At 54.4% G+C, this 25,352-nt stretch overlaps 1 protein-coding gene across 13 annotated transcripts in view; it reads left to right on the top strand.

Moving 5' to 3' along the window:
• PAX8 (paired box 8) overlaps positions 1–21,640 on the top strand; it is a 57,764-nt gene extending 36,124 nt beyond the window's left edge. For 2 of the 13 annotated variants that reach the window (XM_025868643.2, XM_073897418.1), the window contains exons 7-12: positions 187–362; positions 4,505–4,628; positions 5,100–5,306; positions 11,941–12,042; positions 18,691–18,777; positions 20,114–21,505. In XM_025868643.2, coding sequence (XP_025724428.2) covers positions 187–362; positions 4,505–4,628; positions 5,100–5,306; positions 11,941–12,042; positions 18,691–18,777; positions 20,114–20,190 — 773 coding nt within the window. In that variant the 3' untranslated portion in view covers positions 20,191–21,505. The other 11 variants (XM_073897417.1, XM_073897416.1, XM_073897426.1 and 8 more) reach the window with 9 other exon arrangements.
• The last annotated feature ends 3,712 nt before the right edge of the window (positions 21,641–25,352 follow it).

The raw sequence follows: 25,352 nt of genomic DNA, 5'->3' as shown, positions 1-25,352 counted from the left end.
GGGGACTGGTGGCTCTGGACTTCGCAGGTGCCTACAGCACATGGCCTGCCCTAAGCTGGCCACAGTTCCCCGGCCTGGAGCCGGATCCTTCCTGTTCCTCTGCAGCCCGAGTCGGCCCCTCCACCCTGGCCTGGGGCATGGGTAGATGGGTCTCCTGAAAGCTTTCTCCCCGCCTGGGGATGCCAGGTGACCAGGACAGCTGCCGGCTGAGCATCGACTCCCAGGGCAGCAGCAGCGGGCCCCGCAAGCACCTGCGCACGGACGCCTTCAGCCAGCACCACCTTGAGCCGCTCGAGTGCCCATTCGAGAGGCAGCACTACCCGGAGGCCTATGCCTCCCCCAGCCACACCAAAGGCGAGCAGGTGAGCAGCCAGGTGAGCCCCGGAGCAGTGGCAGGCAGGGGCCCAGCAAAGCACAGTCTCTGGAAGACTCCTAGTCAGCCTGCAGTCTTGCCACCAAAGCAACTAGAAGTTGTGCCAGTGGGCTCAGGGCGCATGCTTCATGCAGCTCCAAGTCGACACAGACTTTCTTTTACCAGATGCGGGCACCTTTCTCCTCCCCCCAGCCCTCTTGCCTTCTGTCACCCTTAGCCTCTGAGCTCCACCCTTTCTGGAAGAGCACCACACCCAGGCCATGCCATCCCTCTGTCCTCTGGGGCTCTCCCAGACCGCAGGGTCAGGTCCCACAGCTCTGAAGCGGCTGCTCAAAGCCTTACACCATGACCTCGACCAGCACCTCCGGCCTACCTCTGGCCACTCACACCTGCACACCGTTGATCTGCATTACTCACGCTCACGAGCATGTCATTCTCGTTCACACCCCTCTGCACTGGCACACTGCATGCACGCCCCGCAGAGCACCTTGCCTTCCACCTTTCTGCCTGGAAAAGTACCGCTTGGCCGTTATGACTCAGCTCAAGCATCACTTACCCATGAATCACGCCCTGCCCCCAGACATGCTTCATCTCTCCCTCATCTGTGCTTCCGCCCATCCAGCACACCACTCCAGTAACTTCTCACGGCATACCATAATTGTCCAGTGGGCAGGGGTGTAGGCAGTGGGTTTCATAAGGCAGGGCAGCATCTTGAAGCATCTTTTTTTTTTTTTAATCTCTGGCACCAACAAGGTGCCCCTCTTAGAATAGATACTCAGTAGAGGTGTATTGGTGAGTGAGCTGAGAAATCCAGAACAATAATTTGCAAGTTACAGGGGAGTTTTTATTTCTAGTGCTCAGGATGGGTGAAATGGTTTACAGTGGGTCAGCTTCTGGGAAAAGCTAAGAGAGATGTCACTGGTCTCCCCCCCCCCCCCCCCCCCCCCCAGCCCAGCAGAGACTCCGCAACTCTGACAGAACTTCCAGGACCACTGGTCCCTCCGTTCATGTGCATCTGTCCCCAGTAGCCGCGGCTTCCATCCCCCATCCCCCCTCCCCAGGTCCACCAGTTGAGGAATTCCCTTAGGGTGGGTCTGCTCACCCCACTTTGCTCATGCTGTCATTTGATCCAGGAGTGAGGCAAGCCTTACGCTTTGAAAGTCTGAGCAGGACAATGTGGACGATGCCAGTAAGCAGCTGAACTGTCGCCAGGCACCGTCTGGGCTGCTGGGCCCACGCCAGCGCCGCAGCTGGGCAGGCAATCTGCGTCAGCGATTTTATCAGCCTGGGCCACGGCCACCACGAGGGGGTGCAGAGAAAGCTGGCCGTCAGCAGACCTGGGGAGAGGACCCGGGTGCTCATCCGAGAGTCAGCACATGGCTCCCGGAGGGAAGTGGGGCCGCAGCTGTGGGCTCGCTCACAGGGAGCCCGCTCTGTGTGCAAGCACCCGCTGTCCTGCAGAAACCCTGCTGCTGAGATGCTGGGCACCCGCTGGGTCTGAGGGCCACCTCCTGGCTCCATGGCTGAGCCCCCAGCGGGCCCTGCCTGATGATGACAGGGAGACCGAGACCAGCACCAAGCTGGCCCATGCGCCTGGGAATTGTGGTCTTCGAGAGTCTTAGAGCCACAGGGACCTCGGGGACCACGGAGACCAGTCTTTGCATTTGTGTTGAGATAACCCAGGGCCTGGGAGGGTGGTCAGAGCCTGGGGGAGCGAACGGTTGCGGAGCTCAGGTCTGCCGGCCCTGGTTTCATTCAGACTGGCCCGCTGGTGCCCTGTTTCTAGATATAATGCTTCTATGTCAGTTCTTACTCGAAGGCTGGAGAAACAGAGTTTGGAAAACCATGGAACTGTTCCAACCTCTTGTCCTGTAGATAAGCAAGCTGAGGCTCAGCAGTGTCCATCCATGATTCATTCCTCCCGCAGTCAATCTTCTACTTGCTCATTCATTCACCCGGCTGGGTGGTGAGGGGCAGGGAGCATCCAGCCTGTGCCGAGGGCTCCTTAGGTCTGAGCCCCTGCCTTTCCTGTCCTTGGTGACTCGGACTGTGCCGTCGAAGGGCACTGTGTGCTCTCACCTGGGCCCAGGAAGGCCCTCTGGCCTGGGGAGCCGAGAGAGAGAATCACAGGTCCGCACACCCGACTTCAGGATCGGGGACGGCACAGTCATCTTTCCTGTAAGATCAACAAGGGGGAAAGCATTCAACGGAAACACCATGTGGCCTCACTCCTGGTTGCTATTTCACCACCAGGCACAGTTAGGAGTCACAGTGAGGTTCTTTGTCCTCTATTTTACAAGTGCAACAAGAACAGATCAGCAGAATGTGAATATTATGACACAGACCGAGAATTTTGCAGCTTATGACTCTTCACAGAATTCACAAATAATAATACCTATTAGAGCAACGTATTGGGCATTCTGGGCTAAGCACTCAATGTATGTATAAAAAAAATCTCAGGTAATCCTTACATCAGCCTGGTGACGCAGATTCTATTCTTCCTGTTATAAGGATGAGAAAGTCATGGCTCAGAGGGGTCGAGGAGCCCACAGCTACGTGGCTGTTCACTGCAGACCCAGGCCTCAAACTGGCCCTCGTGCTAGAGCATTATGCCACTCTGCACCCCAATTCAAGTTCAATGCCGGGAAGAAATCCAGCCATCACTGGGATGACTGGGGACTTTGGGAGGATTGGGGGATTTTTTTCTCCCCCCACTGAATTGTCTGGATTTGGGAAAGCTATGGGATTTTGAGTAGGTATCTGTTATCAAATCAACACATCCATAAGGCATTTTAAACTTTTCTTACACTCTCTAGAAATTAGGTATTTTGCTCAGTTTCATTAAGCCTGGCTCTAAGCAGCTCCGCCCCGCCTTAAAGCAAGCCCCCCTCAGAAAGCATGGAACCAGAGCACCATTTAGTCAGTAATCTCAGCTACATGATAACGACGCCCTGGTGGCCTCTAGAATTGCCTGCAGCTTCCAAAAGTGCCTGGCAGGCAACCAGAAAGCGCCGGGGCCCCTTGGAGAAACCGGCTCCACGGAAATCCTTGGAAGTGATTGCCTTTAGTGGAGCTGTTATGTAACTGCGGAGCATTCCTTGATTGTACTGTTGCACACAAGAGTGTATTTGTGACGTGTGTGACTCACTCGTGGGGGACAGGTGTGTGCTTGCGTGTGCTGTCTTGTCCCCTCGAGGGAGGGAGTCACGGGGAGGGGTAGTGCGCGCTTGCCCGTAACTGAACAAGGGAGAAAGAAAACCCCGCAGGTACTTGATCGAGTTTTTTTTTTTTTCCTTAACAAAATTAACCCCAAGAATCACCTTCCAGCGGAAGCAGCGAATTTATATTGACTTGGATATAGAGGAGAGAAAGAAGACAGCCCCCTATTCCGGTGGGCGTGGGGGGCACGTCTGCCGCTTCCCTGAAGGAAAGAGCACCGGGGGCGGTTTAGTACCTGTGTCATTCTTGTCTGGGGACTGGCCCCTCTGGGCTTCAGGCTCTCCACATATAAAACAGACACAACATCGCTTGCCCACGTCACAGGGCTGTTGGGGGTCAACAGACAGGATAACATGGGCAAAGCTCTCATGTGAGCTCTTTGCAAACGGACATGGTCATGACGTCATCCAGTTTAGCGCAGCATTTGGAAGCATGGACATGACAGCCGGACCCCTTGGGTTTCAATCCTGCCTCTGCCCCATAGGGGAACATGCCGGGTTTCGTGGCCTTCCTGTGGCTGTGCTTCCTATCTGGAGAGGAATAAACTAATGAATCGAGTGAAGCACTTAGAACCGCGCCCGAGGCAGACTGCTCCCGCCCCGCGTCCTGTGGGTCCAGACCATGTGGGGAGACAAGGAAGGAGGCGGCCACGCAGCCAAGCCCTCAGGCCACCAGCCAGCTTTGGAATCCCAGGGCTGCAGGAGGGGAAGCTGTGAGCCAGGGATGGGGCTGCGAGTGGAGTCGGAGAATAAGAAACATAAGAACCCATTAAACAGGCTAAGTGGAGTCCAGAATGAGTGGAAAGAAGGGGACAGTGAAGAAGGGCGCACTTCTGCGGAGATTAGGCCTCAGGGTCCCTAGTGAGGCCTGCTGCCAAGGGCCTCTGTGCGCTGACTTCTCTTTGTTCCCCAGGGCCTCTACCCGCTGCCCTTGCTCAACAGCGCCGCCCTGGACGACGGCAAGGCCACCCTGACCCCTTCCAACACACCCTTGGGGCGCAACCTCTCGACTCACCAGACCTACCCAGTGGTGGCAGGTACGATGCCTGGAATGTCCTGGGCCACGTGGCCCCAGCTGCACAGAGGGGCTGGAAGGCAGGGCGTGGCTGGCCCTGAGGAGGAGGGGCCTAGGGCCCGGGGCCTGCAGAGGAGAGGTGGGCTGTGCCGGTTAGGCCTCCAGGTGGGTCCAGAGGGTCCCGCCTCGTAGTAGCCCAGGGCCTCCTGGGCGCCTCCTCGCTCCCCCAACGCCGCGGGGCAGGGGAGAGGGCACACACTGTCCTTCCACAGGCGCAGAGGCACAGCAGGGAGGCAGAGCTTCTCTCGCCCCCTCCCTCACTCACCCTGAGGACCCCGCGCAGCCCCTCCCGCTGCCCCCAGACTCAGAGAGGAGCCGCCTGCCCCAGCGCCCCGCCCGCACTCCACCCCCACATCTCATGGCTGGGTTCGTGCATGTGCCCACCCCATCATCTCACACCCCTCTTTCCTTGTTGTCTCCCTCCCTCCGGCAGATCCTCATTCACCCTTCGCCATAAAGCAGGAAACCCCCGAGGTGTCCAGTTCTAGCTCCACCCCTTCCTCTTTATCTAGCTCCGCCTTTTTGGATCTGCAGCAAGTCGGCTCCGGGGTCCCAGCCGGTGCCTCGGTCCCGCCCTTCAATGCCTTTCCCCATGCTGCCTCCGTGTACGGGCAGTTCACGGGCCAGGCGCTCCTCTCAGGTACGACAGGGAGGTCCCGGGCAGCTCTCGCGGGGGGCGGGAGGGGGGGTCCTCAGGGCCGGCCACCAGCCCCCTGCTTTGGGGACCAGCCCCCCCTCTGGCCCTCAGTCCTGTTCACCATCACTCTATTCCCTCCATCTTCCTGCAACTTTTGGACGTGCCGAGATGTGGTGCTCCGTCCGTGCCGGCAAAGTCAGGCCGTGGGACGGGCAGGCACTCTGGGGATGCTTGTAAGAGGGGTGCCTGGCTGATTTCTAGAACCTTGCCCCAAAGCCCCATGGACCAGCAGGGACCTTGAGGTCAGGAGCTGGGCAGTATAAAGCAGTGAGCCCTTGGTCTGGGTGAGAAATAAAAAAGAACTTTGGAGGGCAAAAAGTCGTTGGCTTCTGTAGCTAATTTCTGGATCAAATTTCTAAAGAAAACAGGGTCCGTTCCCATTGGGTCTCCATAGTGTAGCTCTCCTTGAACCCAGCTTAACAAGGTCACCCTTGGAAAACACTGAGGCAGAGTAACTCACCAACTGGAGAGATGGAGAACAAGGGGACCTCCCATCAGGAACCTCATTGGCCTCAAAACATTTAAAGCTGGAAGCCCTCCGGGGCATCTAGAGCAAATCTCTCCTTATACTGATGGGAAACAGGCCTGGGAAGGAGAAGGGCCTGGTCAAGGTCCCTGAATAGGCATGTGGTGTCTGGCAGAGTGAGGGCTCAGCCTGCATGCACACCGAATTACAAATCAAACTGGGTCTCCCTGGCAGAAGGACATCAGCCCATCCAGCAAGAACCTGGGCAGCAGCCAAAAGAGTCAGGGTGTCTAGCTTGGGCAGAAGGCCTTAAGTGGAGGGAGCAAAGGGAGCAGAGACCCGTAATCCTCTTCAGATATCTGACAGGCTTCCTCAGAAATGGGACTATTTCAGATGTGGGCCCAAGGCATTGAACTTAAAACCCATGGAGGAAGCCAGAAGTGAGCCAGCCCTTCTGGACCAGTGGTTTTCAACTTGCTGGGCCTCAAAACACTCTCTTGAAATGACAGCTTTTATAGAAGCCAGGTATCCAGACCAGACAAATGAAGAGCTACGCTGTTTGAAGTCGGGACTCTGCCCCCTAAAAGCCCCTGGACTTGAAAACCACCAAACCAGAAGAACAAGACCTCTACCTGCCCAGAGGGACCACAGGGTTGTCTTATTCAAGTTCACAGACCCTGTCTTATAACTGACCGTATATTTTCTGTCTGGCAGGCACCTGGGATTTTTATTCTCTGTGCATCCCCACATCTAATGTGGGAGGTCCTCTTGGAAGAGGTGGGCACAGAGGTAAAGGGTTAACAAAGGAAGTCCAGCGTGTGGGCAGAGAGGCAGTGTTTCGGGGTGTGGAGCAAGGAAGCTAACGTTGACTCAGAGTTCAAAATTTCAAAAGCGGGTGAAGTCAGCGGAGATGGGTCATTTGTTTTGACCAAAGTGATTAAAGGAGAAAAATCTGCGAGCTGAGTGGAATGATGTCAGCCAGAGAAAATGGGATGGGGGGGAGGGAGGGGAGCCAGGGAGTAAAGGGATTCAAATCCACTGCGGGGTGGAGAGGCCCGATCACTGGGTGAGGCTGCCTGCTTGGTGTGAATGCCCGACCAGGAGGGCTACAATAAGGCAGGCAAGGGGTGAGGTGTGGGCAAAGCTTGTGATGATGGGGAGCAGTACTTCGGTTACTGTGTGAGCTGCCCAGAGACTTGGCAGGCCCTGTGGAGTGGAGAGGGAAGGGCAGATGGCCGTGGCAAGCGGTCTTGGATAGTGGTATGAAGCATACTTACCCGCATGGGGTAAGGAAGCTGCAACAGATGCCAGGGTGCAGAGTGTGGCCCCTGTGGAAGCCAGTGGGGGGCTGCAGGGCCCAGCCCAGGGGCCAAATATGGGGCACCCGAGGCGGGGGCTCTGAGAAAAGCAAGAGATGCCCAGACTTGGAAGGACTGGGTCCAGGCTGGTTACCAAGAGCAGGAAGCAAGTCAGGGCTGCAGTTCACAGAGCTGAGGCGGCTCTGTGGCTCCGGCACAAGGTACCCGATGGCTGGTGTCCATGCAGAGCCCAGGGTGTAGGCCTGGAGCTCCTTGAAGACTATCCACCTGCAGCCTCTGGTCAAGAATGGACCTAAGTGCCTACCATGTGGCTGAGCCATGGTGAGCGGGCTGGGAGGAGATCCAGGGAGAAGAAAGGTTGGGAGGAAGGATCTCAAGAGTTTAGGGGGCTAGAAATCGATCCAAGGGAGGAAGAGGTGAACCTGGAAGAGAGAGAAGGTAGCCAAGACTAAATTGTTCTGAGGTAGTGCTGCAGACAAGAGGAGGAGGCAGGACCAGGTGAGTGTTCATTCCAGATTCAGCTTGGCCCTCCCGGCTCGCCTCCTCTGAGTGGTTTCCTAAGACCCTCCCTGCTGCATCACCATCTCCCCCTGGGGTCGCTTCCTCTCCTTGCCCAGGGGCTCTGATAGTGCAATTTTCAGGGTGACTGTCCTTCTGGGTCTCCGCTTCTCCCTAATCAGCCAAAAATGAAGCATCGGAGTTTGGGGAACAATAGGCTTGCCCCTAATATTCCTGCTGTTTCCCTTCAGATGCCCCAGTCTGGGTCCCAGCGCACTTGTAAGAGGGATATTGAGGCCGTCCCTGTCCTGGCTGCTCTGGGGCTGATTCCAGCTCAGTTGATCAGAAAGCTCTGAGTTTGGTGTTATCATCAAAGAGTCCATTACCCGCCTCCATTCTTTTGTGCGAAATTATATTTAGTCCTGCCAAAGAGATTTCTGGATTGCTATAAATTTTCTTTGCTATCAGAACAAGATAAGGAATTAAAAAGGGGTCACGTAGAGGGCAGGCATCAAAGTGGGCAAATAAAATTGTCTGAAATCACCTCTACCTTCTGAATTCCTCCAAGGGATGCTACCAATATTTAGAACATTTATCAATATTTCTGGGGTGCTCGTGTTTTCTTATAGAACCCCTTCACAGCCAGCCATCATGGATCTGTGTCTACATCACCTTCTGAAAAATAGGGCCATGTTGGAAGTATATTTGAGTGCTGAGGAGTTACAAATCAAAGAAACTCATGATGAAGAGCCTTAAAAATAAGTAAGTCAGTTAAAGGTCACGGTTAGGCCACGTTGGAGCGCATCTACCTCATGGCTTCTGTGGTTTCATATCTGAGAAGGTTGCAAGGTTCTCGGCTTTTTGGAAGAAACCACTTATTTAAGGAACCGAAGCAGAGTTTTGAGGGATTGACAGGGGAGTTTAAGGTGCCACAGCCTGGGTGAGAGCCATCCTGTAGAAAGTCTTCCTCGGCTTTCCAGGAGGGCCAGCTTTCATGGAAACCTTTGGGGGTGTTCTTTAATTCAGAAACCTCTGCCTCACTGGGAGAAAACTTGGTGACCAAGGAGAGATGAAGATTAAAAATCTCAGAATTTAAGGAAATGAGGCTGATGAATTTATTTCTAAGAGCAGTCTAGGGGCTAGTTTCATGGGATGGGGTCCGACAGGGCAACTGTGACTAAATTAAATTGTGGCTTCAGGGGAGCACATGCCCCAGTGCTTGGCCCACTGAGCTGTAAAGCTCAAGAAGCAGCAGGGTCAGGTGATGGAAAGGGATAGATGCAGGTGGGAGAAAGGGGGAATGTGGGACCACAGGAGCCCTGGAGAGTACCTAGGCCAGCTCCAGCAGAGAGGTGGCCTGAGAGCCAAGGCTTAACCTCCTGGCCTCCAGCCCCAGTCATGGTAGACACAGATGCAGCCTCAGAATCCTGCTCCACATAGTGTACCTGGAGCCCCTATGAAAGAATTAAGTGGTAAGCTGAACCTAATTTGCAGTCTCTAATTTAACCTAGCTCTTCGTGAGACAGACAGGAAGATGTGATTCAGAGCAATTAAATAGTTTGTCACTCAGCCACAGCCTGGCTTGGATCTAGAGCTGTCTTCTCTCTCTCTCTCTCTCTCACTTTCCCAGAGGAAGCAGAAAGAGGAAAGAGAGAAGACTTCGGACCTGAATTAGCCACCAGTCTCTTCCATCACCCTCCTATGCATGCAGCTGTCCATCCTCTGTACCCGTGCTGCCCCTTACAGGCTTCTGTCACCCCTTGCTCTCATAGGCTCCAGTACCTGGCCAGGTGCTTCATCTGAGGGCCGAGGGGGCTGAATCTGATAGCTGATTGTATTGCACTCTTCTTTGAAGAAAACCAGATTTTACCTTGGTATATCTCCTGCATATTCCTCCCTCTACTTCTAAATATACTAAAATTTCCTTGCCTCCCCTGGGTTTCCAATTCCTCTTTTGTTTGGACCCTGGGTCAAGTGAACTGAACCCACCTGTAGAATTCTGGTAGATTCCACCCTGTTTGGTCCAGCACCAACCATAGCTGCACATTGTACCAGAAGTCAAACAAATTAGGAGGTGGTGTTTATTTTTATGAAAACATACACATAGTTTTAAATAATGAACACTGATGGCTCATTCAAATAGGATTTATTCTATAATGGTTCCCATGACATGTAACAATTTATAGAAGGTGTCCATTGCACTGATCAATGTCCACCTGTAGCGTGAAACCCTGGCTCTGAATTATGCTGGTAACACCATAGCGATAGTAATAAGGCGCGTAAGGCTACTCTTACTGTTTTTCTCCCATTTTGCCCAAGAAGAAACAAGCTTGGACACATAGGTAGCTGATCTGAGGGCACTTAGAATATTAGCTGTAGAAACAGACTAAGGACTGAGGTCCTCTGGTTCCTAGACCCTTCCCTCCAGAGAAAGGGCAGAAGCCCAGAAGGCCTGGTCTTGTTTGCTAACCCCTAGGCTTGGCTCCACATGCTCATCCCAACTCATGCCCCATCTTGATTTAATGGCTGGCCTTGCTAATTTAGCATTCTTACTCACTGCTGTATCCCTAGTACTCAGAAAAGTGCCTAGGACATCATACTTACTCAATAAATCTTTACTGAATGCACAAATTGTCTTCAGGGAATCTCTAGAAATCGAGGTAAGAATTAGTCACTCCGATACGTATTGACAACTCATAAGGTTCCATGGGCCATACCTTCCCTCTCATCATTCCTGGCCACCCCCTGAGGAGTTTGAAGCATGGGGGACCTGAGGGGGAACCTCAGGGAGAAAAGTTTGACAAGCAGGGCTGTAGAGAGGACGATCTTGGCAGGTTGATTGACAGGCTCACAGGGAGTCCACGTAAGTCCTGGGAGAAGAAGCTGCCCCCAGGGTGGCAGAGGCATTTGGGGAGAAATGGTCATAAGTAAACATAGTGGTTCTCAACCCAGGGTGATTTTACCCCCTGGGGACATATGGCAATATTTGGAGATATTTACGGTTGTCACACTGGGTGAGAACTGTTAGTGACATCTAGTGAGTAGATACCAGGGATGCTGCTGAATGTCCTGCCGTGCACGGGATGGCCCCCACACAAAGAATTATCTGGGCCCAAATGTCAATAGTGCTGAAGTTGAGAAACCCTGTAAACATCACCAAGAACTGGGATGACCGAGTAATTCATCGTTCACATGGGGGCATTTGAGAGTGAAATGGACATTATTAATAAATATGCTGGGACTGTGGTCATAACCTGGACAGAGGTAGGCAAACCAGGATGTATTGCCAAGAATCCTCGGGTGAGGGAGAATCTGATCTGGGCCTGCAGGACGTGGCAGCTGTGGAAGAAGCTCACCCGGTCAGATGGGGCCTCCAAAACGGGAAAGCTCGACTTCCAGGTGTAAGGAAGAGGTGGGACCAGGGAAATCAGGTCTCTCCAGAGCTACCTCAGTGCCACCAAGGCAAAGGCATTACCCTCAAATTATTAAGAGAGAGATGGGTGTCTGTTTTGCTGAAAATGTGTTTTGTTTTGTTTTGTTTTTCCCTCAGGAATGGGGTTGACAGATGTGTGGTTCATATTCACGTGTAAACACTAAATATCTCTCAGCCCACATCTCCTTTCTAGGTCAGGGATCGCCCCCTAGGTTTTGTGTCCTTTACAGCTCTGATAGGTTGTACCCACGTGGAAGGCCGGGTCGAGGAGGAGGAACACCCTTTCGGGCCCACTGGAAAACAGTGCAGTGATTGATTGGCAATGTCTGCCACAGGTCCAAAAAAGGGTAGTCAAAGGTAGTGGCCCAAAGGCCACACCTGTGCCATCGTTTGTAGGGCCTCCTCCTTGATCCTCAGAGCTGGGGCTGAGAGACCATGAGGTCTCAGTCCAGTGGCCCTTAGGGCATTGTATTACTTAGGGCAGCGGCACCCACTGCTGTGCTGGACGCTGGGGGGATAACAAAGGCCCAGAAGACATAGCCCCCGCCTCCCTCCAATACCATGACATTTTTATGGGTGAGTTAAGATTCACGCAAGTGCAATCATCAGAGGACGGGCCACAGGGCAGGACTGCACTAGCCAGTGCTCCCGGCATGGTGGAGCCTGCGTCCTGCCGAAGGCCAGACAGAGGGGAGAGCTTGAACTCGAAGGAGGGATGAGGGGGGACTTGGGTTTGGAGAATGGCTCTGGAGAGAGGGGCCATGGCATGAGGAAAAGACTTGCTGAGCCTCAAGGAAGCAAGACAGGAAGTGCAGGAGCCCATGATGGCCTAACTAGCGATTCCTTGCTGTATTTTTCCAGGGAGAGAGATGGTGGGACCCACGCTGCCCGGATACCCACCCCACATCCCCACCAGCGGGCAGGGCAGCTATGCCTCCTCTGCCATCGCAGGCATGGTGGCAGGTAAGGAGGGGGCTGGGCAGGAGGGGAGTCCTACAACCGGGAGGTGTTGGCCAAAGGTGGAGCAAAAGGGGGCAAGAGGTAGGGTGTGTCCCATGCACAGACTTCCCAGAGGGCATCAAAGGACCCACCAAAGGGCACATCTTGTAAATGCCTTGAGCCAAGATGTCACTGCAGTCCCGGCTCCTTAACTCTCCCCCAGCTCAGCCTCCTTCTTCCCACATGCTCCCAGACTCCCCGTGATGAAATGGGCAGGGCTGAGACAGACCAGTGTTCAAATCCAAGCTCTGCCACTTCTTCCATTGACTCAGTCAGCCTTGATGGAGAGTGCTCTAGGGGTCCGCAGAACCGTGTGAGCTAGACACCAACCTGGCTCTCGAGCCACCCGTGGTCTCCCAGTCATTTCCCTCTGATGAACCTGTATGCCCTTTCTATAAAATCTGAGTACGAATGGTGTTGGTGATGATGATGACGAAGATGGTTGACATATACCTTCCTTTATACCCCGCCCTCACTCCACATTGCATGGGTGGGACCCACGTTCTAGGGACTCCAAAGGTACTACAGGGAGATGAGCTGGGAGGATTTCTCCACCATCACTGGAACTGTCCTGGATTCCTATCTGCCAGTCCTTTGGGTTTCTTTATCTACCAGCGTGATCGTTGCCCAGCAGTGACCCAGGGTGTCAAGGTCTAGGCAAGGGAGGAAGACAAGGGGAGTTTCTTTGGGCGAGTCGCACTCACTCTTTCAAGAACCATAGAGGAAGGACCCAAGGGTGGAGAGGGCAGAATCGAGCCATTTCTACTGCCTCAAGAGGCCCTAGGACCCGGAGCTTCTGGAACGGGCTCTGAATCAGGCATCTGGGATGCCCATGCCAGCCTCTGTGGCTCTGACCCCAGAGACTTAGCACATCCACCCAGGCCTGCTTCCCTCCCTCCCTGGCCAGGGTTATTCTTCAACAGCCACCCACTCTGCCCCCCCCCCCCCCCCCCCCCCCCCCTCCTCGCTGAGGCAGGTGGGCTGGTCTCTCCTGGGCAGAGGGAGGAGAGGGAGGAGGGAGACAGGAGGGAGGGAAGGAGGATCTGCACTCCCTGGGAACCTGCTGAGCTAGCACTTGTTGCTGCCTGGTTACCGTGGCGATGTGCTTAATGCAGCGTTGAAAATACAGAATACCGACTCCTCTCTCCCTCCTGGCCCTGGACTCCCTCCCTCCCTCCCTTCCTCTTCTGGAGCGTGAAATGAGATTGGTCAAGATAAAAAAGGAAAAGATTCGGTTATTTTTTTAAGAGTGTGGATAATGGGGCCTCTCAATCAAAATCCCAGGCCCCAGTCGGCTCTCCCATCCCCCTTCCAACCTCTCCACCTTCCCTGGCCGCCTGCTCAGAGGAGGAGGAGGAAACAGAAAGCAGAGGGCTTTTTTCTCTTAATTATGAATCATTCCCCGGGGGCCAAGCCCAGGGCAAAGGGGGTCCTGGGGCCTGGAGTCTGACCTGGGAGGTAGCTGGAAGGTTTGGGCCTCTCATCAAAGGCCCCCAGGTGTTTCCAGAAAGAGCTCATCCTGAGTGAGTGTGGTGGAAAAGAAAAAAAAAAAAAAATAGCCCAAGTACAGCATCAACTACCAGTGAATTGCAAAAGGGGTGGTGGGCCTTGCCTTGCACAGTGCACGGGCTTCCCAATAAGTTATATGTAAACCAGTTTTCAGAAAATGCAATACTATTTAAATGCATCGTCTGGGTCCTAGGGACTCTATGGTACAAATGAATTCTTAAGGAATTCTTTTTCCGTAAAATATGATTTGTCCATCTCTTACCAGTAGCCACAATCTTCCAGGGGGCTGAGTGGAGATTCCTTCCATTAAAATTAATAAACCTTCGGGACACCTGGGTGGCTCAGTCAGTTAAGTGTCTGCCTTCGACTCAGGTCATGATCTCTGGGTCCTGGGATCGAGTCCCACATTGGGCTCCTTGCTCAGTGGGGAGTCTGCTTCTCCCTCTGCCTTCCACGCGTGCTCTCTCTCTGACAAATAAATAAAATCTTAAAAAAGAATAAAATTAAATTAATAAACCTTCGCTGAGCACCTACTGTGTGGTAGGTGCAGAACACTTGCTTAATGCAAGGCATGCCAATGACATTCTTCAATCATTTGTGGAAGGAAGGCAAAGATCACTTATTGTGCACTTGTGTGTGCCTGGTCATTCATAGATAGAACTTTCTTGTTTAATCCTTACCATAGGACTAGAAGGCTGGTATTATTCTAGTTTAATACAGATAAGGAACAAGCTTAGTGTGCTCAGGGTCTTAATGAACCATACTACGTGGCTGAGTTGTTCAAACACAGGTCTTCTGATTTCAAATCTAGGGCTCTTTTTACTATACCACACTGCCTCCCACAATACCAGAAGTAATGACACAAACTATAAGAAAGTGACACAAGAACAGGACCAGGACAGACTTCTCTTATCCACTCATCTCCTGTTTTGCCTTCTCGTGGTTGTTATTGTTGTTCCTGCCTCATTAACAGAGTTGATGACCCTCACACCAGTTCTAGAGCAGAACTGGCAACTCCAGATAGACGGATCCATCCATCCATCTACTGAGCTTTCCACCCATGTATCTTTACGCACATTATCCATTCATCCATGCACCTTCTTACCCATTCATCCATCCTTCCATTCTTCTTTCCTTCCATCCGTCGTTCCTTCTGTCCATTCATCTATCCATCCTTTCTTACATCCATCTTTTCATTGATCCATCCATCCTTCTATCCACCCATCCATCCATCCATCCATCCATCCACCCATCCATCCATCCATCCATCCATCCATCCATCCATCCATCCATATATCCTTCCATACAGCCATCCCTTCATCTATCCATCTTCCCATCCTCCATCCTCCATTTCCAGCCTTTCAACCATTCTTGTATCCTTCCATCCATTCACCACTTTTTCACTTAACAAATACTGGTTGCATATCTATGGTATAGGATGCTGGGGGATATAGCAGTAAACAAGGCAGGTCCCTCTGTTCATGGAGATTACAACCTAATAGTGGAGAAGAAAGTACAGTAAACAGGTCAATGAATGAACAAAACAAGATAATTTCAGATAGTGATAAGTGCCATGAATCTAATAAAGTAGAATGATGTCCGTAAGAGCCACAGGGAGAGGAGATAACTACCTTAGATTGGTGAACAGGGGAGACCTCTCTGAGAAGGTGTTCAAAGTGGTCAGCCAAGTGATAAACTGGAGCAGACCATCCCCAGCCCAAAAGAACAGCAAGTGCAAAGGCCCCAAGGCAGGAACTAGTTTAGCATGATCACAGATAAAAAGGGGGTGAGTATATCTAAGAACAAGTGAATGGAGAAAGCACTACAAAATGAGGGGATTTGGGGAGTGGCTGGGTCAAATTTTAAGACTACTCAGGCTGCTGGGAAAACAGATAGTAGATAGTCAAAAGCGGGAAACACAAAGACCAATTAGGGGAGGGACAATTGCAATCATTCATTCAAGACATGACAGTGGGGGCGCCTGGGTGGCTCAGTCAGTTAAGCGTCTGCCTTCAGCTCAGGTCATGATCCTGGGGTCCTGGGATCGAGCCCCACATCGGGCTCCCTGCTCAGCGGGGAACCTGCTTCTCCCTCTGCCTCTGCCCGGGCTTGTGCTGTCTCTCTCTCGCTCACTCTCTCTCAAATAATTAAATAAAATCTTAAAAAACAAAAGGCATGACAGTGGCTTGGGCTGGGGAGGTAGCAGTGAGGGAGGAGGAAAGAGACACTGAGGATATGTTAGTGGTACAGCCAACAATACTTACTGGTGATTTGTCTGTGGGGGTTCCAAACCAGAGGCTCCGAGGATGACTCCGAGGCTTGGGGCTTGGGAAAATGCATGACGTGGTGGTCGCAAGTAAAAATGGGGGAGACCAGGAGAGGGAGAGGTAAAGCCTGTGGCGGGTGGAAATCAAGAGTTCTATTGGCCATAAGAGGATTGAGACACCTCCAAATACCCAGTTTAATAAGTCAGTAGGCACCTGATATATGTCTGAAGTCAGGAAAGAATTCTGGCTAGGGCGTAAATGTCAGCCATTGTACTGAGCTGTTATTTAATGCCAAGGGATTAGAAAAGATCACTAGAAAGAGAATGTGGATGGAAAATCACAGAAGGCTCACAAACCGAGCCTTGGGCATTTAGAGCTTGAGCAGAGAAGAAACCAGCAAAGAGAGTGAGCGGGAGAGGACAGTGGATCTGGCAGCAAAGGCATCACAAAACCCAAAGACATTGGAAGGAGCCATGACCTGAATCGGTTGGGGGAGGGGTGGGAGTGGGCATAGAAGTGACCATGGGAGTGATCAGGGTGGAAGTTGTGGGATTTCAGGGGATCTGCTCTGGCCCGACTGGACGGGAATGAGGAGGTGAGGGCAGAGGCCAGGAAGCACAGAAGGGGGCTGGTAGCCGGAGGTGGGGCAGAAAACGATTTGGAAAAGAGAAGATGGCAGACCACGTTCGCTGGCTGGAGGGAGTGGTAAATTAGGAAGGGAGAGATCGATGAAGCAGAAAAAGAAGGGATGGATTGTAGGGGCCAAGACCTTGGACAGGTGAGTGGGGGGGGGATGCAAAGAGGAGGGGTTAGCCTTTTGTGGGTGCAGGGGTGTCTCATCCGTGCGGCTGCGGGCAGCTGGACAGATCTAGTGGTGGGGAGATGCTGCGCCCAGCCAGATGTGTGCCACCTCCTGAGCCCCAAGCCCTACGCCAACTTGTGTGTGACTGAAGCACGTAGGTACTTGGTGAATGTGTGTTCAGTAAGTGAGTAAGTGTGTGAGCAGGTGAAATGCATGAGTAAGTGACAAAATGAGAGAGGAAGCGTTGTGTGTTTTCCGCCTCTCTTCCTCATGCTTCAGAGCCGGCGGTGTTTGGCGCCGGGTGGAAGGAAGGCACGGGGGCCCTGGCTCCCCCCTAGGGTGCTCTGAAACCAGGCAGTTCTGGGGTACACCAGCAGTAAGTGGGGAACATTTAGCATTGTGGGATACAAGGAAGAGCCCTGGAATAGGAGCGAAGGGGCCACGGTTCTAGCGCAGGCTCTAACTGAACACGGGACCTGGGGTAAATGTCTTTCCCTCGCTGGGGAGCCGTTTCTTCATTTGTGATCCTCTGTTGCACTTTATTCTAGCACCTGCTTAACGGGAAAATAATAAAAGCTAGCATTTCCTGAGTGCTTTTTATATACCAAGTGTGGGACTCACCATTCAATGGATGTTATCAAATTTAATCCTCCCTAAACCCCATGAGATAGGGACAATAATTCACCCCATTTTACAGATGAGGAAATCAAGTCTCCAAGAGGTGAAGTGACTGGTCCAAGGGTACACACCTGGGAAGTGGGGAGCACAGATTTGACTCCAGGCAGGCCAGCTCAAGAGCCAGGCAGTTTCAAGCTTCCCGTCCAGAGTCTGTCAAAGAGACAGGGAGCCACAGCAGGCACTTAGCTCCCAACAGCAGATGAGGTTTTGAAAGGCAGCGCGGACATAGGGGAGATGGCCGGGTTGGCAGGGACCTGGCTTTGTGGAGGGAATCAGCTCGGAAGCACATAAAGGGATTATCTGGAATCCAGAGTTAAGAGCCCTAAGGTCAAGTTCTGCTCTGCCATTTACCAATGCTGTGCTTTGAGGCAAACTGCTTAATCCTGCTGCACTCCAACTTCCTCTCCTATAAATTGGTGGTATTAATGGGTACTTCATAGGATGCTCGTGAGGATCAAAGGGCCGAGGGTGTGGAAAAGTGTTTCGCAGACTTTAAGCTCCCTACCAAGTACCGAGTACCGAAGGTAACGGAATGGGCTGCTTGGGTTTGTTGCTCTTGTTTAAGGGAATCCTTATGTGATTTCTTTGGTAAATCATTCCTTTGGTAAAGCTAAGAATCCCCTCACTGAAGGAGGTGATCTGATTTACTTTGTTTCGATTCATGCACTGAGTTTGCTTCAAGTGGCAGACTTGGAATATGGGACGCAGACATCCTCAGAGCAAGTCCCAGGACAGATTCCCCAAAGAGGTTGGTGCCCTGCAGGGCTCCTCCCTCTGCTCCTTCCCCTAATCCTCAGTCAGCACCCCCGCCCCTCCCCGCCACCTCCTCCCCCACCCCGTCCCGAACAAACTCAGACCTAGGGATTCTTTCTATGGCTGTTTCTGACCCCTCTCACTCCCTTCGGGCCCTCCTGGAACGGCCTTCTGTGGAAGGTCCGGGCCGCAGGAAAAGTGGCTAGAACCTGGGCGCTGGAATCACAGCGTACCTTCCAAACACCACCCAACCCTTTGGCCACATGAGCTTCTGCATGTCTCCAAGCCTTTGCTTCCTTACCTGGAAAATGGGCCTTATAATACCATCTCCCTGCTGGGGTAGCTGGGAGGACTGAGCTTGTCAGGGCAGTGCCTCAGGCACCTGGCAATAAAGGGCCCTGTCCAAAATGATGCAGACTGAGGGGCCCCCAAAGGGTGGGTTGAGGGGCCTCTGAGCTCACCTTGGCCCTGCCCCGGCTCTCCCTGTCTCCCCCTGTCCCCAAGAGGTCACCCAATGCCAGCACTGCAGACCCTTCTCCCCCACCCCCAAGCCTACACGGGTGTGTCCACCTCACAGGCCTCTCACCTGTGTGCCTCCAACAGGAAGTGAATACTCGGGCAATGCCTACGGCCACACCCCCTACTCCTCCTACAGCGAGGCCTGGCGCTTCCCCAACTCCAGCTTGCTGAGTAAGTCCCCTCGGGGCCACCCAGGCCCTCTGCTGCGTGGGGCAGGGTTGGGGTACAAGGCTGGGCCAAAAGTCTGCCTGAAAGGCAGCCGGGAGGCCCAGGTTAGATGGAGGGCCTGGGGAGACAGGTGTTCTTGGCAGGCCAAGCACGCGGTGGGAAGGCAGAGCCCCTGGTTGTTTGCAGGGAGAGCACACAGGCCGGAGACTTCTCCGTGTCGTTCTCCCTCCTACTGCCTGAGGCCATGTGTCTGAACTCTGTTTTGTGTAAGATATGGGGCTCAGGCCTTGGGCAAACGAGGCCATCCTGTCGTGCACATTAACCATCTCAGCGGCGCACCGGGTCTCATTACTCGGCACCAGCACCCTTACATGGGGATCCTTTGCTCACGTTCCCGGTATTTGACTTGAGATGTGGACACCTTTCAGGGGGGCAGTCCAGAGAGTGAGCTACAGGCTACTCTTCACCCCTCCCCTGCCCCGGCACCATGGGCTGGGTAGAGAAGCTTTTTAGGAAACCAAGTCCCATAAATGGGGAACTTGAGGAATTCCACGAGAGTCTCCCTGAGCGATGACCTTGAGGGCCTCAGAGCAAACCTGAGCCCAAGAGAAGCAGTGAAGCAAGTACGGCCCACTCCGTGGGCACCATCACAGGCCTGGCAGGACCATCCATTTCCTAAGCCCCCCCCACCCCCGCCATTACCTCCTGCTTCCAGCAATGACCGGGAGGGTGGCTCCCCTGGGCTCTGTTTGCCAGATGGGTTCAACTCCAAGCCACCTTTCTGTTCAATTTCACCAGAAAGGATGAGGGTACTGAGCTGGGACAGGGGGCAGGGCACCTCCATGCAAGCTCGCCTGGGCTGGCCATCCTTCAGGTGGACAGAGCCTCCCCATGGAGGCCCTCAAATGCATTCCCCTTGGCCAGTCAGGATTCTAGTCCTTCTGGGCCCTAAGAGGAAGATTCTCTGACCTCGCGCTGTTTAGGTAAGGTTGGGGAAGGTCCCAGGGATCCCCAAGTGTGCTTAGTTCTTCAGGGTTCCAGATGTAACTGCTTTCAATTGCCCTCTCCCTGAAACGAGGGTGTTGAAGGTCAAAGCAATCATGGGAGGAGGGGCAAGGAGCCATAGTTCTCATTCTGGCCAGAAACCCAAAGGTGAGGCCAGAGAAGGAGGAAATAGGGCCAGAGAGGAGTTAATCTTTGATGATCAGATAGGCCGGAGGGGTAGATGATTAACTTGTGTTGTCTTCAAGGTTAGCAGATGCAGGAGAGGCTATGGTGCAATTTCCCCTTTTTGACCAGCAGTGTTGTTGTTATTTATTTTTTTTTTTAACATGTCCAGGTTCCCCATATTATTACAGTTCCACATCAAGGCCAAGTGCGCCACCCACCACCGCCACGGCCTTTGACCATCTGTAGTTGCTATGGGGACAGTGGGAGCAACTGAGCACCAGGAGGACTTGGCCTGGGACAGGCCCCAGAGAGTCACACAAAGGAATCTTTATTTATTACATGAAAAATAACCACAAGTCCAGCATTGCGGCGCACTCCCTGTGTGGTTGATTTAATGAACCATGAAAGACAGGATGACTTTGGAGAAGGCCAAACTGTCCTCCAAGACTCCTTAATGAGTGGCAGAAGTCCCAGGGAGAACTGTCCCGTTCCAAAAGAGACACACTTGGAGGAGAAATACGGAGAGAAGAGCGGAACAGCCGAGGAGCTCGAGAGGGCTGGCGCATGGGCCCACGATAGGCTTAGGGCCACACCGAGGCCCCCGTGGCTCCACCATCGACATGCTCTTGCAGGCACGGGCTGTGCGCACTTCTGTCCAGCCCCCACACCGCAGCTGGGCGCCCAGGCTCTCCCTCGCCGCCCCCCTGAGAGTCACCTCCCGCCTGCCCCACAGCTGAGGCTCCGGCTGTCCACCTTCTCCACTCAGTTTGCTTGGCATTTCTGCACCTCCCTCTTGGCCAGGGCTGAGGGCTGGGTCGAGTCGAAGCCCGAAGCTCCACCTGATGGTCCCCGGGGCCTTCCTGTTGCCTGCTGCTGAGGATGTGTGAGCACACCCCAGGTTCTCCTCCGGTGGATCATTCCCTCATAGCCAGACCAGCCCATTCCAGCTGGAGACAGACATTCCCAAGGGCCCCCCCCCCCCCCCCCCCCCCCCCCCCCCCCCAGTGAGCTGCAGCCCTGCCCGGGGCGGAGCAAGGCAGAATTGCTGGGGACCCGCTTCCGCCCCCCACCCCCGCCGACAGCCCCTGCCACGCCAGGTATGCCGCCTGTAGCCCCAGCCCACAGCAACTCAAGAGGCCCCGTGGCAACCCCCCGAAGCCAGCATGGAGGTGCCCTCTCTGGCCCCCCGCAGCCCTTGCCCCCCAAAGCCTGACTGTAAATACTGTAAATGGAGCTCTCTTTGGGTCAAGCTTCCCTCTTTGCACCCCTAGACTTTGGCCTCTCAGTGAATTGTCTCCCTGCCATGTTGGGCTTCTCTCCTTGATGCTTTTCTTTTTTTTTTTTAAAGACAACCCACCATTACCACATAACTCAATAAACCATTACTCTTCGTCTCAGGCTTTGGGCTTGGCTGGGGAAGGAAGCAGCCTGGGTCTGGGCTTTCTTCAGAGAACCTCAGAGTCCCGTGGACCATGAGCTCATTCTGGGGGCGGGGCGGGGGGAGCTGAAGGACCGTCTGATGCCCGGGAGTCCTGACTGCACGTTCTCCTTCTCCCTCCGTTGCTAGATGTTTCACGCCGGGCGGCCACTTATCCTCAACTTTGATTTCCACTGTGAATGAACACAGGATAAAATGAGCACGTGACACGGTGCCGGGCCAGTCGTAGACTCTCAAGTAGTCGCTCTGGTTAATCACAGGAAGCCAGAGAGTCAGCGGGGAGGACTGGTGAAGGTTCTGGGAACATGATATACTGGAGCCTCCATAACGGCTCCCGCGCCCCCTGTAGCAGGAGAGGAGGTGGGGGGGGGGGGAAGATGTTCTCTGGGCCGTGCCGTGTGCCGGGCTCTGTGCGAAGGGCCTCACGTAAATAAGTTGGGAGTAGCCCCATTTGACAATTTGAGGAAGCTGAGGCTCGGACAGAAAGAAATAACTTGCCCAAGGTGGGAAGTGGTGGGTTCAATCAAACCCTCTTGGGAAGACTGAGCAGTGGGGAGGCCCTGGGTGTGCAGGGCCAGGAAGGGCCGAGGGAGCCTGCGGGGACCGCAGACAATCCCTGTCTAAGAAGAGTTGGAGAACAAGGGTCAACACACAATGGTGGCCGCACGGGCTCTGCCCCCACCAGGGTGCTTGGTCTGTGGGCACCCTCTCCATGTGGGGGTGCAGCTGAAACAAGGTGGGGCAAGGTGCCCAGGTGAATGCTGACAGCAGGGCAGACAACTGAGTTTGAGTCAGAGGAAGAGAGAATTCCTCACCTACCAGGGACTCCAAGACTGGGAGGGCTGAGGAGGAGACATCGGGCTCTTACCCCCGGGTCCTCCCTAAAGAGAGGCCAGGGATGCTCACCAAGGATGGCGTGAGAATAGAGCCACGGGATCATCCCACAGAGAAAATCAGTCTCATCTCTTCTGAGGGGACCTGAGTCGAGGCTCGTTGTCCACTAACGGCACTTCCCTCTGGCTACAAGCATGGCAGCAGGACTGAATCCCTTCATATCTGAGGCTCCTCATCATCTCCAGCCTCGGGGTCCCTGAGTGCCCTAAAAGAGCCTCCCACCTGGTTCTGAGGAACAATAAACCCCCTCATCCAAGATCACTTTGAGATGCACGGTGCCCCAAGGAGCCTGCAGAGCGATTTTGCGTTTGCAGCCAAAGCCCTCTCTGGAACACTTGGTGCCCCTGGCAGGCCTTCTCCAAACCCCAAATGGCAAAGGGACTTGGGCTGTGCTTTTGCTGGCGGTGACCCTGGTTCAGAACTCCCTTTTCTTTCTCTGAGGTGGGCTAAGCAGTGCAGGGCACTCTGCCTAAAGCAGGTGCTGGTGAGTGTGTGGTGTGGGCCAAGGGCAGTGTGTCCTGGCCGGTACCTATTCAGACATTCAATCCATGGTCAAACCATGGTCCCCCTTTGGAAAATGCAGTCATCTATGTATTGGGGGAAAGCTATGATTTGAGGTGCCCCAGCATTGGAGATGCTGTTGAGAGATGTTGGGGCAGCACAGGCAGGGCTTGGTAAAGGAGTATGAGGAGGAAGGGCGGGTGGGGACATAGGGTTTGGCTTACCATGTAGCAAGGTTTCTGTGAAAGCCTGTGGGAGTAGAATGTGTGGGGAGGAGAACTGGGGATGAAGCCTGGGCCTGAGCATTCCCAGGGCACAGAGGGCCCAGCCTCACCCTAGCAACTGGAGCAATCCCGGTCAGATCCCATGTGTGGACGCCTCCTCAGCTTTCGGGGCAGCTCTCCCCGCTCCTGCTCCCTCATCTTCACTCGTCCGCTTCAGTGACCTGCCCCTCACCCCTCCTAGCACGGCCAGGCCAGCCCAGGGTACCAGGAGCTCGCAGAGGTCTGAGCCGGCCAGGCAGCCCCTGCAGGCGGCCGAAAGGGTTCCTGCTAGGAGACAGAGCAGCTCAGACCAGGTGGAGCTGGGCCACCAGGTGGAGCTGGGCCACCAGGTGGAGTAGAGCCCATCTTTCTAAGGTGGGCTGGAGCTGGTGTGACCCTTGGGCCCCTACCGCACAGCCCGCAGTGGTGGGGACAGGGGCAGCTGGGAGTCCTGCCTCCAAGGCCAGCCCCAGGCTGGTTCCACACCCTACCCCTTCTCCAATATTCTTGCCGTACGTTGTTACTAAAGAGAGTGTATTTTCCACGGGGGCATGCACTCCACCCTGTCAACAAGCTCAGGCAAGAGGACTTCACGGCCACAGTCTACAGATGGGAAACAGGGGACCAGCGAAGTTGAGGCACTCGCTAGGATTGCCCCTCTCCTGCCTGCCCTCCCCATCCTCCTGCTTCCTTCCCCAAATGCACACACCTTTTCCAGTGTGTACCCACCTAGGTCCTCATTAGGCGATTCTTGATGTCCTTGTCCTTCGGGGTGGGTGCAGGAGGAGGGGCCTAGAGACCTCAGTGCCCCTCATCAGTGGGACTGAGCTTCGGGGGCAGAGGGAAGCCGGTGGGGATTGGGGCTCCTTGCCCAGCCCCCTTCGCTCCCTACTTAAATGCCCCCCTTCCTCTTCCCTCATCCTCGGAAGATATACTAACCCTTCACGTAGGCTTAGTTTCTGTTTATAAAACTCACCGCATCAATCTTTGTCTCTGTTCCTGAACGTTGGCTCCATTTGGCACTGGAGAAACTGAGAGCAAAAGATTACTTGACTTTTTCAAGGTCATTCAGAGGAGCAGGGACCACAGCCCAACCCCTCATCTAAGGCCAACTCTGCATCCTAATCCAAGGCCTGGATACCCAGACGTGGCCAGGCCTCTGCAGAGACCTCAGGCAGCTGTGACTTTGTGGGGAAGAACAGAAGGCCCGTGACCACCTAGGGCACTGCCATGACAGGGCCAACAGTCCGGGATGGAAGGCCCAGATGTCAGGCTACAGGTGGAGAAGGAGTGCAGGGCGGGGGTGATCCTGGTTCCCCTCTGCCCCTGGCCCTGAGTGGCTCCTCAGGCCATCCCTTGGCAGCCGTTCTCCTACCTTCAGGGTCACACAGCATTTCTGTCTGTAGGGGGTCTCACTGTTCCTCTGCCGCAGCTTATGGGTCACCCTCCAGAGGGAGTGAGCCAGCTGAGTGACCATGACCGTGATTCTTGTGGCGAAAACCCCGACCTTCAACCTCTCTCACCTCTTTGTCCTGACACTTTACTCTCTTAGTTTCTATTCCAGTCCCTCCTCCGCGGGATCTGACTCAATTATTCCTTTGCCCACCCCCCGCCCAGTTGGCGTCTGCAGGGGTGTGGAAGTGGGAGAGAGCAGGTGAGTTCTCCGGAAGGGCTCAGAGGTCCTGCGTCCTGCTCCACAAATGCCAGGACGCTTTTCTCCTCTCTCCATCTCCTAATGTTTTGGCTCCTTGTTCTCCTCATTACCTTCCTCTGTTCCTCTTGCTCTTCGGGGGACTCGGGGACACAGGCACAGAGGCCCCGGCTCCTGAGGGCAGGTGCGCGTGCCCGCTGCTGTCCGCTCGCTCAGGCAGTCGCACCCCACCACCTTCAACCCCACCTGCAGCGTCACAGGCCCTGGGACAGAACCAGCTGGCCGGCCTTCGAAGACGCGGGAGGCCACGGGCAAGGCGGGCCCCCTGCTGGCCCGCATCCCTGCCCCCCGCCGCCCCCCCACCCCCGGACGGCACCCTGTCTCCCTCCTCTTGCGAAGCCCCAGAGGCCGCCCGGGGATTCGGGGGGCCGGACCGGGGACTCCGGGGCGGCGGCGGGAAGCGGGGCCCTGGCTGAGGGGAGGAGGGAGGCCGGGCGCAGCCCCGTGCCCCGTGGCAGCTGGCCAGGTCGTGGAGCGGAGCGCAGCCTGCGGCTCTCCCAGGGAAATGTGATTTCCCCTTGAGTGAAGCGGACTGTGCAGTGTGGAAATTGGCTCTTTTCTGAGCGAGCGGCGGCTGTTCTGGAGTCGGGGCGGGCTGGGG

The sequence above is a fragment of the Callorhinus ursinus genome, unplaced genomic scaffold (assembly GCF_003265705.2).
Source record: "Callorhinus ursinus isolate GAN/ISIS: 27379988/994484 unplaced genomic scaffold, GSC_fseal_2.0 scaffold10, whole genome shotgun sequence".
Taxonomy (NCBI): domain Eukaryota; kingdom Metazoa; phylum Chordata; class Mammalia; order Carnivora; family Otariidae; genus Callorhinus; species Callorhinus ursinus.
Note: the sequence above shows the minus strand (reverse complement) of the source record. Positions and strands in the feature narration are given on the sequence as shown.